Below are 15,529 nucleotides of genomic sequence, written 5' to 3'. Positions count from 1 at the left end.
TTGTTGAAAGCAAGTGTCGCCGTTTCTTTGGATTTTCCGGCTGGAAATCTAAGAAAGAAAGGGGTCGGGCGCTGTGTTCGCATAAAATGGGAGGAGTCTGTTTTTTTACCTTTTTTTTTTTGGGATTATGTTTGTTTGTTCTAATGGTTGATTTTTTGTAGAGATTTGTTTGTTCCTTTTGTATTATATCATAAAGTAATAATGTGGGAGCTGAGAGGGGAACAACAGAGTTATGAAGGGAGGCGAGGGAGATTTTGTGGAATGGAATTACATCCTTTTCCAATTAGATCCTTTTGGAGAGAGGGAAACGGCTGCTTTTGGGAATTGGGTGTCCGTCCTCTTTTGTTTTTCCTAGGTCTTAGTTTTATAGGGAGTAGGAATTAGGTTAGGTCAAATGGGGAATGGGTATGGGCTCAGTGTTTTGGGCTATCCGAAATTGGGCTTTTCTCAATTAAGACCAAACAAAATTAGCCTCAAATTTCATACTCTTTCTTCTAAAACAAAATCAAAAATACTACACCATTTACTAATTAATCCTACTCAAGTAAAATAACTATTAAAATAAAACTAACCGTTAAAAACAAACCTATTTTTGATATTTTTCAAATATCATACTAAAAGATAAAAAATGGAAAAATTATTGTAAAACTAAAATAATATTCCTGGAACTGTTTTTGTATTTTTGAATTTTATGTAAGGTAGATAAATTAAAAGTAACTAGATAAAAATATTAATGAGCTAGATAAGAGAAAATATTTTTTGTAATTTTTATTTTTGTGATAAAATAAAGTAAAAGAGAGCTATACTAACCTAAATTAAATATTTACGCTAAAATGTGTAAAATCTTGGGGAGGGTCAAAAAGTTACGTGTCTACAAATATATAATGGCAAAAGATAGCAAAGAAGCCAATTTATTTTTCCTGATAAAAATCTTATTGTATTCCAAACAAAATGTACTCTATGAAATTCAGAATAAGAAAGAAAATACAGTCTAGAAAATTGGAGTAGTATTATTTAAGATCTATGAAGTTCTCAGTCCTAATAAACTGAAGTATAGAAAGCTAGCTAGAAAAATAGGGGTGGGAAAAGAAAGTGAAGATAAAAAAATAAAAATAAAAATAGATAGAACGAAGCTCTCTCTTTGGGGCATATCTTACTTGATCTGCATTTTGTTTTAACTTCAATCGCTACTAAACATAGTCGTTGAACAGCAGGCAATAACAAGTGATACATCACGCATAGATAGATGTACTTGCTCTTTTGTCAATCCAGCAACTCATTGGGAACTCGTTGCTCTGGCTCGAACTATATATATGTGTGAAATAACACATAAATAAAGAATAGAACCATGTCAAACCTGCTGCATCTAGCTCGGACTATATTAAGAACATAGATAAAGAAGAGAGCCCGCTGACTCTAAATTCTGAATTCACCACTGACTCAGTTCAAGCCCCAATTTTTGTACCCAGTCCTCGTCCAGTTTATCTAAATCCAAAAAGACTACGAGGATCAATAGCTAAATCAACAACCGATTTAAGTTCATCCCAGTTTCCATCACTAAACAAATACTGCTCTTCAGCACTTGTATTCCAAAAGCTTGAGTTTGATGATGTGATTGAAGATTGTGGCATGGTAATTATTGGTTGGCTATTATTGTAATCAGTGGTTCTTTGATCAACTTGATAATTTCCTCCAATTGCTGTATTATTGTTCTTATGTGGAAATTCCATCTTCTTGAAGTTGATATTAATAGAGTGATTATCACTTGTTTCAGATTGAAGACTGCATGCTTTAGAACTTGCATCACCAAAACTTTGTTCAATAATGGGCTGCTTCCAATCTGGTGTGAATCTCTTGTAATTGGAAGTCCTCTTGAATATTCTGCATAGTGTCCAAACTTCCTGCAATTTATGAATTTCAAAAGAGTTAACACAACTCTATTATTAATTATTGTTTCTTTCGCTTCAGCCATCTTATTATCTATTATCTAACTGTTGTTACTGTTTATTTTTCATTCACAGTACCGTATTTTTTTTTATTATTGTTGTGCTTGCTTTCCTTGAGTCGAGGGTTTATTAGAAATATACTCTCTACCTTCACAAAGTAAGGGTAAGGTCTACACACACTACCTCCTCAGATCCCATTATGTAGAATTATACTGGGTATATTGTTGTATTGTTGTAAAAGAGTTAATACATTGTCGATATACAAGAGAAGGACAAAAAGTAGCTCTCATATTTGACATAAATGGTATACAAGATATATGTGAAAATGTAAGAAAAACACTCTTAATTTTGTATATGTTAAATTTAAATCATGGGTCCGCCTCAATTGCACGAGCTTTTTCGTTTTTTTTTTTCCTTCTCTTTGCCAATTTATTCATTCGGGTGTATACCAAGTTGAATCATCGGATAATTAGGTTATTGCAGGTCAGCATTTGTGGATGTGAATTCAAGAAGAGTTAAGTTCTATCCGCTGGCATCAATCAAGGGAGTGAATAAACGAGTCTATATTCCTCCCACAGTCCCACTCCTATATAGAAAATCATTTTACAATTTGATCAAAATTCAACAAAGGTAGACAAGAAATTAACATAGAACTTGTGTTACCAGTTACCACTACAGTAGGGGCGGAGGTAGAATTTAATGTAGGGGTTAGACAAAACCCATTAATTTTGATCTAAATTTTGTATTTGTTTTTAAAAAATTCATTTAATATATACAAATTAGTATTAATTTAGCTATGGCTATCATATTATCTTGTTGTTGTTATTACTTCCATTTCCATGACCTTTACATTACTATATTTCTTTTTCACAATTGCTGTGATTTTGATTTCTTTGAGCCGATGGTCTATCGAAAACAGTCTCTATCTCTCCACTCTCCAGATTCTACTTGTGGAATTACACTTGTGATATTAAACTGAATTGTTGTTGTTAATATTAATTTAGAATCCAATAACTTAAAAGGGCTAAATCTCGAACTCATAAATTTAAAATCTTGGCTCCGCCTTTTGGCCACAACGGTAAAAATTTGTGGGGGGTGGGGGGGAATGTGGGGTCCAACCCATAAATTAAGGAAGACAACTTTCTTCCTTTGTCTTCTTTTTCTAAATTGGCAGCCACTTTTCCTTTTGCATAGTCAACATTGTAGGCTGTGTCAAATGTGGTAGGCATGCCGAAAGAAAATGTCAAGTATAGTAGGCGAGGTTCTGCCTATAGAAGGAGAGCTTCGGCTCTCATTTTTGACACATCAATCTCAGAGAAAAAATATATCTGAGAGTTAGAAAGAAAGAGTGAGGTTTCACAGACAGGGTATAAGAAAATAGTTTGTGAGAAAAATAGAGAGTAAGTGATATTGTAGTGAGGTGGGAATATCAAAAGAGGATTATTTCTTTTGAGTGTTGTAGTGGTCTTTTGAGTATTTTACTCGGACCTACAAAGTGTAAAATTCCTTTTGCTATAGTGATATCAATTGCTCTTCTCAGGGCCGTGGGTTTTTCCCTTATACAAAAAGGTTTTCTACGTAAAAATCTTGGTGTCGTTGTTACTCTTTTATTCTTGTTAATTACCGTATCTCGGTGCTACGTTATTCTTCCGCTTTTATTACCGTGAATATTATTTTTGTAGGAGGTTTATTCCCAACAACTGGTATTAGAGCACAGGTTCTGCTCGTTTTCTGAAATACTATTCATTGTCGGTAGTACTATACTCGGTGAAAAATAAAAATATCCGGAGTAAAGTACGAGGTAGCAAAATTCAACGGAGATAACGGTTTCTCAACATGGCAAAGAAGGATGAGGGATTTGTTCATCCAACAAGGATTACACAAGGTACTAGATGTCGATGCCAAAAAGCCTGATACCATGAAAGCTGAGGATTGGGCTGACTTGGATGAAAGAGCTGTTAGTGCAATCAGGTTTCACTTATCAGATGATGTGGTAAATAACATCATTGATGAAGACACTGCACATGAAATTTGGACAAGGTTGGAAAGCCTATACATGTCCAAAACGCTGAAAAATAAATTGTACCTAAAGAAGCAGTTATATGCCCCACATATGGGTAAAGGTACGAATTTTTTGTCACATTTAAATGTGTTTAACGGACTAATCACACAGCTTGCCAACCTCGGAGTGAAAATCGAGGAAGAAGATAAAGCGATCTTGCTATTGAACTCGTTGTCATCTTCGTATGATAATTTGGCAACAACCATCCTGCACGGTAAGACTACTATTGAGTTGAAAGATGTCACATCGGTTCTTCTACTCAATGAGAAGATGAGAAAGAAGTCTGAAAATCAAGGATAGGCTCTCATCACAGAAGGTAGAGGCAGGAGTTATCAAAAGAGTTCGGGCAACTATGGTAGATCCGGAGCTCGTGGGAAGTCAAAGAACCGATCCAAATCAAGAGCCAGAAATTGCTACAACTGTGATCAACCAGGTCACTTCAAAAGAGATTGCCCAAATCCAAGGAAGGGCAAAGGTGAAACCAGTGGCCAGAAGAATGACGACAACATAGTCACCATGGTGCAAAACAATGATAATGTTGTCCTCTTTATAAATGAGGAAGAGGAATGCATGCACCTGTCAGGTCCAGAGTCGGAATGGGTGGTTGACACAGCGGCATCTCACCATGCCACACCGGTAAGAGATCTTTTTTGCAGATATGTAGCAGGTGATTTCGGCACAGTGAAAATGGGTAACACAAGTTACTCAAAGATTGCGGGGATTGGTGACATTTGTATCAAGACAAATGTCGGATGCACATTGGTTCTAAAGGATGTGCGGCATGTACCTGATTTGCGGATGAACTTGATCTCGGGAATTGCTTTAGACCGAGATGGATACGAGAGTTATTTTGCAAATCAAAAGTGGAGACTCACTAAGGGATCATTGGTGATTGCAAAGGGAGTTGCTCGTGGCACGTTGTACAGGACAAATGCAGAAATATGCCAAGGTGAATTGAACGCGGCACAAGATGAGATTTCTGTAGATTTGTGGCACAAAAGAATGGGTCATATGAGCGAGAAGGGATTGCAGATTCTTGCCAAGAAATCACTCATTTCTTATGCCAAAGGTACAACGGTAAAACCTTGTGACTACTGTTTATTTGGTAAGCAGCATAGAGTCTCATTTCAGACATCGTCTGAAAGAAAATTGAATATACTTGATTTAGTATATTCTGATGTTTGCGGCCCAATGGAAATTGAATCAATGGGCGGTAACAAATATTTTGTTACTTTTATTGATGATGCTTCACGAAAATTATGGGTTTATATTTTGAAAACCAAAGATCAGGTGTTTCAAGTTTTCCAGAAGTTTCATGCTCTAGTAGAAAGGGAGACGGGTCGAAAGCTAAAGCGTCTCCGAAGTGACAATGGAGGTGAGTACACTTCAAGGGAATTTGAAGAGTATTGTTCAAGTCATGGGATCAGACATGAAAAGACAGTTCCTGGAACCCCACAGCACAATGGCGTAGCCGAGAGGATGAACCGCACCATTGTGGAGAAGGTGAGAAGCATGCTCAGAATGGCTAAACTGCCTAAGTCATTCTGGGGTGAAGCAGTTCAGACAGCCTGTTACCTGATCAATAGGAGTCCATCAGTTCCGTTGGCGTTTGAAATCCCAGAGAGAGTTTGGACCAACAAGGAGGTGTCCTACTCGCATCTGAAGGTGTTCGGTTGCAGAGCTTTTGCACATGTACCAAAAGAGCAGAGAACAAAGCTGGATGATAAATCTGTTCCCTGCATATTTATCGGATATGGAGATGAAGAGTTCGGGTACAGACTGTGGGATCCTGTAAAGAAGAAGGTCATCAGAAGCAGAGATGTAGTCTTCCGAGAAAGTGAAGTTGGAACTGCTGCTGATATGTCAGAAAAGGCGAAGAATGGTATAATTCCTAACTTTGTTACTATTCCTTCTACTTCTAACAATCCCACAAGTGCAGAAAGTACGACCGACGAGGTTGCCGAGCAGGGGGAGCAACCTGGTGAGGTTATTGAGCAGGGGGAGCAACTTGATGAAGGTGTCGAGGAAGTGGAGCACCCCACTCAGGGAGAAGAACAACCTCAACCTCTGAGGAGATCAGAGAGGCCAAGGGTAGAGTCATGCAGGTACCCTTCCACAGAGTATGTCCTCATCAGTGATGAGGGGGAGCCAGAAAGTCTTAAGGAGGTACTGTCCCATCCAGAAAAGAACTAGTAGATGAAAGCCATGCAAGAAGAGATGGAATCTCTACAGAAAAATGGCACGTACAAGCTGGTTGAACTTCCAACGGGTAAAAGACCACTCAAATGTAAATGGGTCTTCAAACTCAAGAAAGATGGAAATGGCAAGCTGGTTAGATACAAAGCTCGATTGGTGGTTAAAGGCTTCGAACAGAAGAAAGGTATTGATTTTAACGAAATTTTCTCACCTGTTATCAAAATGACTTCTATTCGAACAATTTTGAGCTTAACAGCTAGCCTAGATCTTGAAGTGGAGCAGTTGGATGTGAAAACTGCATTTCTTCATGGAGATTTGGAAGAGGAGATTTATATGGAGCAACCAGAAGGATTTGAAGTAGCTGGAAAGAAACACATGGTGTGCAAATTGAATAAGAGTCTTTATGGATTGAAGCAGGCACCAAGGCAGTGGTACATGAAGTTTGATTCATTCATGAAAAGTCAAACATACCTAAAGACCTATTCTGATCCATGTGTATACTTCAAAAGATTTTCTGAGAATAACTTTATTATATTGTTGTTGTATGTGGATGACATGTTAATTGTAGGAAAAGACAAGGGGTTGATAGCAAAGTTGAAAGGAGATCTGTCCAAGTCATTTGATATGAAGGACTTGGGCCCAGCACAACAAATTCTAGGGATGAAGATAGTTCGAGAGAGAACAAGTAGAAAGTTGTGGCTATCTCAGGAGAAGTACATTGAACGTGTACTAGAACGCTTTAACATGAAAAATGCTAAGCCAGTCAGCACACCTCTTGCTAGTCATCTAAAGTTGAGCAAAAAGGTGTGTCTTACAATAGAGGAGGAGAAAGGGAACATGGCTAGAGTTCCTTATTCTTCAGCAGTCGGAAGCTTGATGTATGCAATGGTATGTACTAAACCTGATATTGCTCACGCAGTTGGTGTTGTCAGCAGGTTTCTTGAAAATCCTGGAAAAGAATATTAGGAAGCAGTCAAGTGGATACTCAGGTACCTAAGAGGTACCACATGAGATTGTTTGTACTTTGGAGTATCGGATCCAATCTTGAAGGGATATACAGATGCTGATATGGCAGGTGATATTGATAACAGAAAATCCACTACTGGATATTTGTTTGCATTTTCAAGGGGAGCTATATCATGGCAGTCAAGGTTGCAGAAGCGTGTCACACTCTCTACAACTGAAGTTGAGTATATTTCCACTACTGAAGCTGGCAAAGAGATGGTATGGCTCAAACGGTTCCTTCAAGAGCTTGGATTGCATCAGAATGAGTATGTCGTCTATTGTGATAGTCAAAGTGCAAGAGACCTAAGAAAAAACACCATGTATCATGCAAAGACGAAGCATATCAACGTGAGATATCATTAGATTCGAGAAAGGATAGAGGATGGGTCTATGCAGGTAAAGAAAATCCATACAAGTGAGAATCCTTCGAATATGCTGACCAAAGTGGTACCAAGAAATAAGTTTGAGCTATGCAAAGAACTTATCGGCATACACTCAAACAAGAACCTCCGGTGTTACCTCCTTCAGGTGAATGAGACTGGAGGGGGAGATTTGTGGGGTCCAGCCCATAAATTAAGGAAGACAACTTTCTTCCTTTGTCTTCTTTTTCTAAATTGGCAGCCACTTTTCCTTTTGCATAGTCAACATTATAGGCTGTGTCAAATGTGGTAGGCGTGCAGAAAGAAAATGTCAAGTGTAGTAGGCGAGGTTCTGCCTATAAAAGGAGAGCTTCGGCTCTCATTTTTGACACACCAATCTCAGAGGAAAAATATATCTAAGAGTTAGAAAGAAAGAGTGAGGTTTCACAGACAGGGTATAAGAAAATAGTCTGTGAGAAAAATAGAGAGTGAGTAATATTGTAGTGAGGTGGGAATATCAAAAGAAGATTATTTCTTTTGAGTATTTTACTCGGACCTACAAAGTGTAAAATTCCTTGCTATAGTGATATCAGTTGCTCTTCTAAGGGCCGTGGGTTTTTCCCTTATTCAAAAGGGTTTTCCACGTAAAAATCTTGGTATTGTTGTTACTCTTTTATTCTTGTTAATTACCGTATCTCGATGCTACGTTATTATTCCATTTTTATTACCGTGAATATTATTTTTGTAGGGAGTTTATTCCCGACAGGAAGAACTTACAGCTTCTGGAATACTGTTCTTGGGATTGGGCAGCTGCTGGTTTGAAGTCTTCCAATTTGGTGGGAGACGAAACTCATGCATCATCCAATCAGTTTTTGTTCCTTTGCCAGCACTTCCCCTATAATATACTAATGATTTCTTGAGGCCAATGCAGCCACGATCTGTACTTTGTGATGTAGTAGTAGTACTATAAACAGGTTTGTCAATTCCTGTAGCTTTCCAAAAACCAGAACCTGTTACTCTATTTGGTCTTACACTGTTTCTGTACTTTCTCTCTCTCATGCTGAAGAAATACCATTCCTTACAATTATCCCCCGCTGTGTTCCCTTCAACACACAAACAAATTAAATTAAAAATCATCCAAAAGTTAGAAAAATTAGGCTACAAACATATCTTAAATGAAACTTTAAACTTCAACATTTACATTATGAAGATAACATCTTTAATTTTTGAATTAACTTTTATATATATGTTAACCAAGAAAAAAAAGAAACTTGTGTGTGTATGTATATATGTATATATACATACATACATACACACACAAGGTGAAGCTACAGTCCGGTAATGGTGGTCAATTGATCACCTTTCTTCGGAAAATTACATTGCGTATATAGGTAAAATATTAGTAGGTTTTAAAGGTGTATAACATATATTGAACATCCTTTGCGGAATTTTTTTTTACTTCTTTCAAGTTTGAATACCCTTGAAAAATTTTCTGGCTTCACCACTATATACACACTAATTGTGTATACAATCTTTATCTCTGTATTTAATCTATATTATTTTCCAACCAATCTCAATTATAATGGCCAGCTATATGTAGTTATCTAGGCGAATCGGTAGCAGTGGCGGAGCCACACGTATTCAAGGGGTGTTAGTATCCTTTTGTCAGAAAATTACACTATTGTAACTAGGTTAATATTTTTATATATATACTATATATTGATAACTATTAATTTCTTTCTGAGTGTATTTTATTTATTTTTTAACCCCTGTAAAAATCTTGGCTCCGTCATTATTTGGTAGTACACAAACTTTTATAAACTATCAATTATTGAAGAAGTTAAAATCTTGTTTTTTAAGCATTTTTTTTCAGGAACATGAATTCTTTATCTACCACGTGTCCGTTGGAGAAAGATATTATTGTAGTTGTTGCTTCTGATGCACTCAAGCAAAATTCTAATGATAAGAGTTATAGATAGGTATTTCATATTGGACCAAATAATAATCTGTGCTTTCTTGTTTGAATTAGCTAATTAAGGTATGAAGAGAACTTGGTCAATGACAAGGGCAAAGTCACTTTCTAATTGTCTTGTTTAAAGATTGTTGTATGATTCCTTCAACTTTGGAGCCAAGTCCTTGGTCTATAATTGTTGCATGAAAAGGTCAAACAAATATACATCTTCCAGTACAAACCAGATCTAATTATAGCAGTCACTTTCCTGGTGAGGTGATTCGCAGTTATCGCATTCAGTGTAGGGTTCAGAAAAGGCTTACATCCCAGGGTGTTATATAGACAACCTGCTTATATTGCTCGAACCCAATAATAATAGTGAAATCACACGATGACAATCTTACCACCTTTCTTCACAGTTCTCCAAGCAATACACTATTTTCTCTGTTACCATTTTATGTGATATACATTCTCTTTTTAAGGTCCCTTCAAAATAAATGATGCATTTTTATATAAAAATGATTAATTTTAAAATTTTATTTTATCCTTAATAATATGATTTTATAGTTATAGAAATATCATAACTTATTTAAGATTACAAGTCTCAAAAAAAATTCTTTGTTTAGATCCCATGTCATTGTTGAACACTTTCATACAACAAGAAATTAAGGTATTAATATTTATTATAATAGACTGGAGTCATCCGACCCCGACCTAAATTGTATGTGCCTTGTGCTTACCGTACCTAATTGCTTCAACGTAATTGAGAAAATAAAAGGTATATTAATTATTATGTATGAAGGAAGTCATTTTTCAAGAAAATATTTGTCACAAGAAAGTCATTTTCTTGTGTTTGTACAAAAAACTACGTTTAGACATTTAGGCCAAATTCATTTACCTTACAAGTGTTAACTTTTATCGTTATATTACTTGTTCAACATTAGACATTTATTAGTTGATGTTTAGTTAAATTTTTTATTTAAACACTCTTTGTTTTGCTAATATTATTATCAAATGTTCTTGTATATATTTTCCCGAAAAATACTTTTTGCACTCACCTACTTACACCGATAAATATTTTTCATGAAAAATGTTTAACCAAAAAAATATTTTAATAAAAAATGACTTCCGTGCCGTACCAAAAAACACTCGTAATATAAGCCTAGTTTGGGGTCTTCATACCTACACCTCATTAGCTAATTTAGCCTAAAGGTGCAGCTAGAAGCTAAGTTACGGGTCCGGTCGATCCAATAGTTATAATCCAAACTCTGTATTTGTATTAAAAAATCACTAAATATATACAAAATTTAAATTTAAAACCCATAAAGACCAAATCTAAGTCCGACTCGAATTTAGCCGTGTGTTTATGCTAGACCATCTGATTTTATCAGATTATCTTGGGCTGCGAGGGGAGGAGCAAAGGCGAATATATGATCTAGAATCGGTAAACCTTGAACGAATGTGACCTATATATATATATATATCAAATTTTTTCATATATGTAAACATAATTCAAACTAAAAACAATAAATTCAATTGCACGAAAAGCTAATTACATATAATAATTACTAGAATACTCACTTGGAAGATCCCAAGGATCATGTTTGTAGATATCAACCTCTTTGATAAGATCCATTTTGATCCTTTTGTTTTCCACTTTACGTCTCAGATAAAAACTCACAAGCTCTTCATCTGTAGGATGAAATCGAAAACCTGGAAGTTGCATTATTTCTTCTTCATCTTCAGCTTTAATATTAGTTGCAGTTGCTATATTTTCCACTAATTCCATATTTTCTATTTTCTCTGCTCTTTTTTCACTCATTTTAATTATCAAACTAGTGCATGGATATCTTATAGGGTGGTCAGTTAATGAGCCAAAGAAGAAAATAAAATAATAGGACAAAGACAAAGTATAATAATTAATGAGAAAGGTCAAGAGATGGTATAGTTGTTTTGGTCAAAGGCTATGTAAATTAATTGGCCTATTTATCTTTGTTGATTATTTAAAAATGACTAACTTTGTTAAATAATCGGTTGATAGGTTCGAGTCATTTACGACACTTAGGTGCACAATTTGAAAATGCCAGATTTAAGTTCTATCAGAGTATGAAATTTTCCTCATTAATTAATTGTTCTACATACAATTGGAATTCCAATTATGAATTACCACAATTTTCAAAATAATTTTTTTCCTGTCATCGCGCATAATATTTCCACCTTATTTAATTAAATAGAAATGATTAACAACATTTTAAACGCTACAAAGTTTGGGTCTAATTTTGATTGACAATTGCATCTTCTGTTTTATTTTTTTTTAATAAAAATAAAACATTGATTTCCTGAATATCTAAAAACTCAGATCCGCAATTTTCTCTTGCAAATACGTACGAGAGAAGCACAAATATATATATATATATATATATATATATATATATATATATATATATATATAAAGGGCACTTTACCTCTCTTAGTGAGTATACCCAGCGTGAATCCGATTTATTCAATTGCCAAATAACGATAAAATTTAAATTAAAAAAAAAAAAAAAAAGAGACGAAGAAATTAGTTATTGCAAAATTGCGATTTTCCTTACAAAATCTGAAGTCATGAAAGGGTTATGATGATGCATTAATACTAGAAAGATACGTGACATACGTATTTCGAAAATTAGGGTTTTTAGTTCTGATAAACAAGTGTGGTAGTCCACTAGTGCGGGCACACCATTGACTTGTACAATATGCAAAGTTAGAAAAAGAAAAACTCAAAGTCCTTTATGACTGTAATAGGTCAAGCATATTAAAAACATTCGAGATTTGTCTTGAATGTAAAGATTGATCTTCCATTTCGGTGGAATAATAAGTATTTTTTCATTTTTAATATTTTGAGTCCGAATCTCGGTATGAAGTTGCCTTTAATAGAGAGCGTTTTACTCCTTAATGTGGGATATGTTTTTGGTAGAGAGCGTTTTACCTCTTAATGTAAGACTTTCCAGCGCGGAGCCGAATTAGTCAAGCCCTAAAGCATATAGGATTAAGGGCGGAGCTAGAGTATTGGGTGGGAGCGAGTTCGCCGAATCCAGTAGCTTTGATTCGAACCTTGTATTTGTCTTAAAAATCTATTAAATATGTATAAATAATTAATTTAAAATTCAGTAACTTAAAACGATGTGAACACCAAACCTATAAGCTTGAAAATCTGGCTCCATTTCTACACAGGACATAAAAACCAAATTAAAAGAAATAAAGAAGATAGACATTGACCAATTCTTAAGACACTAAATTCAGCAGAAAGAAGTAATATGTTGGCCCTCAATGTGGACCAGATGACTTCTACCTTCGGATCTCCAAGTCAAGTCAAGCCAGATATTTCTTTTCTTTTTTACTTTGTTGCATACTTTTTTGTATTCTTCTTATCCTTTATTTATTTCTTTCTTTGCTGGTTTATGAATAAAAATAGACAAAAAGTTGGAAGAATTTAATATGGCTGATGTCATAATGTCTGATTTGCATATAAATATTGCTTTGATAAGTATCTTATCTGACTTTTTACAAATAAATTTCTAGACATCGTCTTTCGTTGATGTTCAATGTACTCATCCTTTTTTCGAAAATCAAAACACTAAAAATAATATTACCCCTATATATTTGGATGTAACACCAGAGTTGTCGGAGGGAAAGTAGAAGCTACGAGTACAATTGAACCCAATAAATTTGGTCCAAATTATGTACTTGACTTAAGAAATTTATTATATATGTATAAATTAATAATTTAAAACCTAGTAACTTAAAAAATTTAAAAAATAGTGAAATTTCACGTGTTTTAATCCTTTGACTGTTGGCAATATATGAAGTGTCTAATAAGCACATTATAAACAGATGTCCATTGGCCAAGAAGTCATAACCTCAACTGAGTTATCATGTAAATGATTTTTTTTTTTAAGTTTTATGTATTAGTTAAATTATTGTCTACCTTTCTTCTAGTCAAAGCATCTCTATCTTCTGTCCTGGTTCATACCTGCTAGAAGATTGAGAAAGGATTTTCATGACTTGGAAAAAGATATTTCGTTTTGTTGACATATTGTTGTGTATTAACCAAATTTTTTTGTGATGACTCAAAATGTCATCTTATGTTTTAGAACTCAATTTTGTGCTTCTAAGCCTTAAAAATATTATTTTTACCCTCCTTGATTTGTGTGCGCAGGCTGGACGTATTTCCGGAAAGCTTTTATGTAAAAAGTTGATAAAAATAAGAAATTTTGCCTAAAAACATCATTTGAATTGACTTCGGTCAACATTTTTTGGAAACGGACCCGGATTCGTATTTTGACGGTCTTGGTGGGTCCGTATCTTGATTTGGGACTTGGGAGTATGCCCGGAATCGAAATCGGAAGTCCCTACTAGCCCGAGATATCGGACTTTGCCGAATTTGAAAGTTAAAGGCTTAATGAAATGGAAATGTTTGACCAAGGTTTGACTTTTTGGATATCGGTTCGTATTTTGGTTCCGGAATCCGGTATAGGTTCAATACCATATTTATGACTTGTCTGTGAAATTTGGTGAGAAACGGAATTGGTTTGACGTAATTCGGACGTCCAGTTGAGTAATTAGAAGTTTCAAAGTTTTCTTGAAAATTTCATTTGATTTGGTGCTAAATTCATAGTTGTAGGTGTTATTTTGACGATTTGATCGCGTGAGCAAGTTCGTATGATATTTTTAGATTTGTGTGCACTTTTGGTTTAGAGCCTCGAGGGCTCGGGTGAGTTTCGGATAGGCTATGGAGTGAAATTAGTTTTGGAAGAATTGTTGGTGTATCTGATATTGTTGCAGGCCTCTGATCTCACATTTGCGAGATCGGGCATCGCAATTGCGACCTTTGAGGGGTTCGCATGTGCGAGCTTCTCATCGCAAATGCGAAGAGAAGCTGGGCCATACAAGTTCGCATTTGCGAAATATTCGTCGCATTTGCGATATCGGTCTAGGAGGGGCAATCTTCGCATTTGCGATCGTGGGGTCGCATTTGCGGCCAGCTTAGTTCGCATTTTCGAACTTTTCTTCGCATTTTCGAAGATAGCAGAAATGTGGGATTCTTCGCAAATGCAATGGATTTCTTGCATTTGTGGACTTCGTATTTGCAACATCTGCAGTTGGTAAAACTTGACTTAGACAGGATTTTTGCTCATTTTTCAAAACTTTCAAAACAAGAAACCCTTTAGGTGATTTTCCAAAAACCATTTCTTCTCCAAAGACCATTTCTTCTCCAAAACATTGGTAAGTAATTCTAAACTAGTTTCCTTCAATCTTTCACTTCATTTTACAATATTTCAACTTAAAATGGGAAAATACATAAGTACCCCGACCTATACCCGGATTCCCAACTACACACTTTTTCTTTGCGGGAATCACATTACCCCCCTAAACTTATTTTAAAGGGAATTATTTGTACCTTTAACGCTGACAACCAAACTCTTGGCAAGTGGTGATCTACACGCGCCCCACATGTATTTTTAATACTTTTTTTTTATTCTTTCTTCTTTTTCTAATCGTTTTTTCTTATTTCTTATTATTCTCATTTTTTGGTTATTTCATTCTCTTCTTTTTTTTTGTTTTGGTCACCAGCGACATAAAATGGTGATCGTTGGAATTTCACAAACACCATTTTTTTTGGCGAATGTTTTTTTCGATCTAAGTGTGTTTTATTTTATAAATTTATAACTTTTTTTGAAAGTATAATTTATGAGTGGGAGGAAGAGCAAAAATAATAAAAACGAATATAAACTTAGAAAAGTTTTTTCAGTTAAAATTTCAATACATTATTTTTTTTTCCGGCGTGCGAAGGTTTTCCGATGATGAATTTTTTTTCCCAAATCTGAGTGTATTTTGCTTTGCTTATGAATAGATCTTTTTGAGAGTTTAACTTGTGTGTGAAAAGAAATAATGGAGGAAAAACGGTTAGACAAAGTCGCTGGTAAATGAATATCTGTCGGAATTAGAGAAGAAACGAAAAAAAAGT

General features: G+C 35.1%; 1 protein-coding gene across 1 annotated transcript; it reads right to left on the bottom strand.

Annotated features, from left to right (window-relative positions):
- Positions 1–992: 992 nt before the first annotated feature.
- Positions 993–11,360, bottom strand: LOC104213022 (transcription factor JUNGBRUNNEN 1-like). The gene is made up of 3 exons (XM_009762417.2): positions 11,101–11,360; positions 8,346–8,671; positions 993–1,901 (listed from the first exon to the last, which is right to left on the bottom strand). Exons 1-3 carry the CDS (start codon positions 11,339–11,341, stop codon positions 1,482–1,484), a joined length of 987 nt encoding a protein of 328 aa, XP_009760719.1. The 5' UTR covers positions 11,342–11,360; the 3' UTR covers positions 993–1,481.
- Positions 11,361–15,529: the final 4,169 nt, after the last annotated feature.

Source organism: Nicotiana sylvestris, chromosome 7, assembly GCF_000393655.2.
Source record: "Nicotiana sylvestris chromosome 7, ASM39365v2, whole genome shotgun sequence".
Lineage (NCBI taxonomy): Eukaryota > Viridiplantae > Streptophyta > Magnoliopsida > Solanales > Solanaceae > Nicotiana > Nicotiana sylvestris.
This window is presented reverse-complemented; position numbering and strand designations above follow the sequence as displayed.

What these genes read in the sequence shown, in the direction of transcription:
- LOC104213022 (XM_009762417.2), bottom strand. Translation starts at nt 11,341, where the DNA reads ATGAGTGAAAAAAGAGCAGAGAAAATAGAAAATATGGAATTAGTGGAA. An exon ending in TGATCCTTGGGATCTTCCAA is followed by an intron (nt 8,672 to 11,100) that starts GTGAGTATTCTA and finishes TGTGTGTTGAAG; the next exon opens with GGAACACAGCGGGGGATAAT. An exon ending in AGAACAGTATTCCAGAAGCT is followed by an intron (nt 1,902 to 8,345) that starts GTAAGTTCTTCC and finishes CATAAATTGCAG; the next exon opens with GAAGTTTGGACACTATGCAG.